This window comes from Adelges cooleyi, unplaced genomic scaffold (genome assembly GCF_023614345.1).
Source record: "Adelges cooleyi isolate 19-005CV unplaced genomic scaffold, UGA_ACOO_1.1 ACOO_flye_CR_arks_rails_tigmint_CR_PRNA_835, whole genome shotgun sequence".
NCBI lineage: Eukaryota > Metazoa > Arthropoda > Insecta > Hemiptera > Adelgidae > Adelges > Adelges cooleyi.
In genome coordinates this window covers 1,641-4,453 of record NW_026096552.1, presented here as the reverse complement: position 1 = coordinate 4,453, position 2,813 = coordinate 1,641, and the positions used below count along the sequence as shown (strand labels likewise).

Sequence of the window (2,813 nt, the reverse complement as noted above, 5' to 3'; positions counted from 1 at the left end):
ATAAAAACGTAACGCTTATAGCACAAATGAGCAAAAGTAATTGTACTATCCGAATTTTGTATCGATAAAATGGCATAGACAATAATTTAGTAAAAATTCATTTATGTAAAATATTAGTAGCAAAATACCAGAACTCCTCGTCAGTTTAATGTAAATATATAATCATACTGAAAAAACAAAACCAGCTATGTAAACTAACACAAAAGCACAGAAAAAATAAACATTTTGATTTAAGTGTTTTGATCGATATATAAGTCCGTAGACAAACGACAAGGTAGTCGCATCAATACAGTTAAAGAGGCTGACATTTTTTTTTAAAGCTTAACACATTCAATAATTTAAGTAAGTAACACTACCTAGCTCTAAATTTTTTATTTCAAAAAAATAAGAAGTCCAAGAAATATTTTTGGTTTTATAATATATATAAATATATAGTAACGTATAAAAATAATTTTGTAATAGCACAACCTTCACAATTCTGGTGGCTATTGTATGTTTATTATTATTTACAGATTACAGATAAAAATGAAATTTTATAGTTTTTTAATATCATTTATCTTTGTAAATGTTTCAACGTATGACATAAGTAAATATTTTGTTTTACAGTTACTTACTTGAGGTTATTGACATTTAAAAAATATTTTTTTATTTTTTTACAGAGGATTATATTAAGGAAGTTTGTGTTACAAGTCAGTAATATTTTTGTTATACATTTTTTTATTTTAAATTTAAAATTGTACTCATTTATACATAATTTTTCATAATTTATTGAAGACGCCCACATCGAGCATGTTTTTAACATGAATAATTTTAGAATAAGAGGAAAATTTGAATTAAGTAAGTTATATTGAAAATTAATATACTAATACTATATAATAATTGTTTTAATATATATTTATCTGATGACTGATTGTAGAATTGTTTATAAATTAAAAATTAAACTTTCTTTAAGCAGTTCTGAAAAGTCCACGAGGTTTATAGAACTAATGTTTTACATACTTTGTATTATATTAAAGTTACTACAATAATTCTAATGTATAGTTATAGTAATGGTTTCGATAATTTCTTACACCTGGCTATAGGCAGTGACTAATCATAATATTGGGAGTAACAATAAGTAAAATAGTCATCATTTAAAGTAACATGTAAGCAAGTCCTAGCTGTGATTATATGTATATATTTATAATGATATTGTATAAAACATATATAACAGCTTAAACGTTTATTTGTTTATCCAGATGGATTGGAGTATGTAGTTAAAACATTTGTCGAGCAAGGCCTGCATAGTATAGGTAGTTATTATTATACAATAATAAAAAAATAATGATAAATGTATTGTAATATTAAATTCACCATTGTGAAGAAAATGTAATCTAATATTTATAATTTATGCAATGTTAATTTCAGGACCTTTGAATAATATGTTCGCAGTACCCGGTAATAATTTACATGGAAATATTACCACACAATTGTTTGATATTCGTATACAATGTTTTTGTATTAATTTCAGAATTTCGACTCTATACCGAATGGGACGGTAACCACATATATATATATATATATATTTCATATTTAAAATACTTAAGACAAATTCATTATTCATACATGATATATTATACGCTTGTATAACTTGGTGGAAGTTAATATTTAATAGAAATAAAAAACACAACGATAATAATATGATCTAACACAATACTATTAAACATAAAATCACATAGTATAAATATAAAGAATAGTATGCACAACGTACGTTATAATTATAGCAGCATCCGTAATAGAATTGTACCCGACACCTTAATACTATGGCTTATATATGGTATAATCTATGTCATAAGTGAAATTGGTCCCTGTACCAAACCACTTTTAAACATTACATAATGATTTCTATAATATTCGCATACTATTATACAAAGTTATACTAAATTTATACTTATTACATACTCATATTCCAGACCCAAATATATAATATTAATTATATTTAATAATACATTTGGAGAATAATCATAATATGAATAACACTATTGGTTTCATTCACAAGAAATGTATAATTTCAATTAATTTTATGTCAATTTACAGAACTAATAGAAACCCAAGCAGCTTTGCGAGAACTAATACAATCTAAATTAAGTAAATATGAAATTTAAGATTTTTTAATCTTTAATTCCTTAACCCTAAAGAAAAATGATAAAAAGTAAATTACAGTTCAATTGTAACGCTTAGGCTGTGCGATTTCGTGGGGGTAAAGAGATTTTTGGCAGACAATCGCGAGCCAAACTGCAGCCTCTCACAATCCATCGCTCTCGATCCATCCTTGTGTGTACAATGACGTTAGAGTAGGGTTGATTATCAGGGTTGTTTAACGTCAAATGAGATTCGACATTATACATTTAAAGTATTACGCATATCAACGTGCCCACTCCCTTACTCACACATTGACATTATATGATCAAACCGAACCAAAAGGCATGACCCGTAGATACACGGGTGGGCATCGTAGCATAGCACGGATATAGAGGCGGGCCGGCACTGGCAAACCTACGTTTGTATTAGCCAACTGTAATAAGTTATAGCTAGCCGAGTCATCCCCCCCAGATTTCTTGTTTTACAGGAAAGGAGATAGGAGGAGCATCTTAAATCCGCACCACCACCACCACCACCACTGCAAACTATGCTGCACCGTTAAGCCACTGTTGTCAACTGCCAACCAAGCTTCGTCCACAGCTACTGAAAATGCACACGTGCACCGTGCACACATTGAATATTAACATTTATTAATAGGTCACTTTGTTCTAGCCCAGCACAGTCGCAATGTT

General features: G+C 28.6%; 1 protein-coding gene across 3 annotated transcripts; it reads left to right on the top strand.

The window, feature by feature from the left end:
• The first annotated feature begins 260 nt into the window (after positions 1-260).
• Positions 261-2,575, top strand: LOC126846039 (uncharacterized). 3 transcript variants are annotated; one of them, XM_050585121.1, is made up of 8 exons: positions 261-342; positions 513-586; positions 660-689; positions 775-837; positions 1,239-1,292; positions 1,408-1,437; positions 1,511-1,537; positions 2,077-2,575. In XM_050585121.1, the coding sequence occupies exons 2-8, from the start codon at positions 526-528 to the stop codon at positions 2,142-2,144; spliced, it is 333 nt and encodes a 110-aa protein (XP_050441078.1). In that variant the 5' UTR covers positions 261-342; positions 513-525; the 3' UTR covers positions 2,145-2,575. The 3 variants fall into 3 exon arrangements, with proteins under 3 accessions (XP_050441078.1, XP_050441079.1, XP_050441080.1); XM_050585122.1 differs by lacking the exon at positions 261-342 and adding an exon at positions 376-434; XM_050585123.1 differs by lacking the exon at positions 261-342 and adding an exon at positions 383-439.
• The last annotated feature ends 238 nt before the right edge of the window (positions 2,576-2,813 follow it).

Excerpts from the sequence above, each read along its gene's own strand:
- LOC126846039 (XM_050585121.1), top strand. The coding sequence starts at position 526 with ATGAAATTTTATAGTTTTTTAATATCATTTATCTTTGTAAATGTTTCA. Across the intron at positions 838-1,238 it reads AAGAGGAAAATTTGAATTAA|ATGGATTGGAGTATGTAGTT; the intron begins GTAAGTTATATT and ends TTGTTTATCCAG. Across the intron at positions 1,438-1,510 it reads TAATATGTTCGCAGTACCCG|AATTTCGACTCTATACCGAA; the intron begins GTAATAATTTAC and ends TATTAATTTCAG.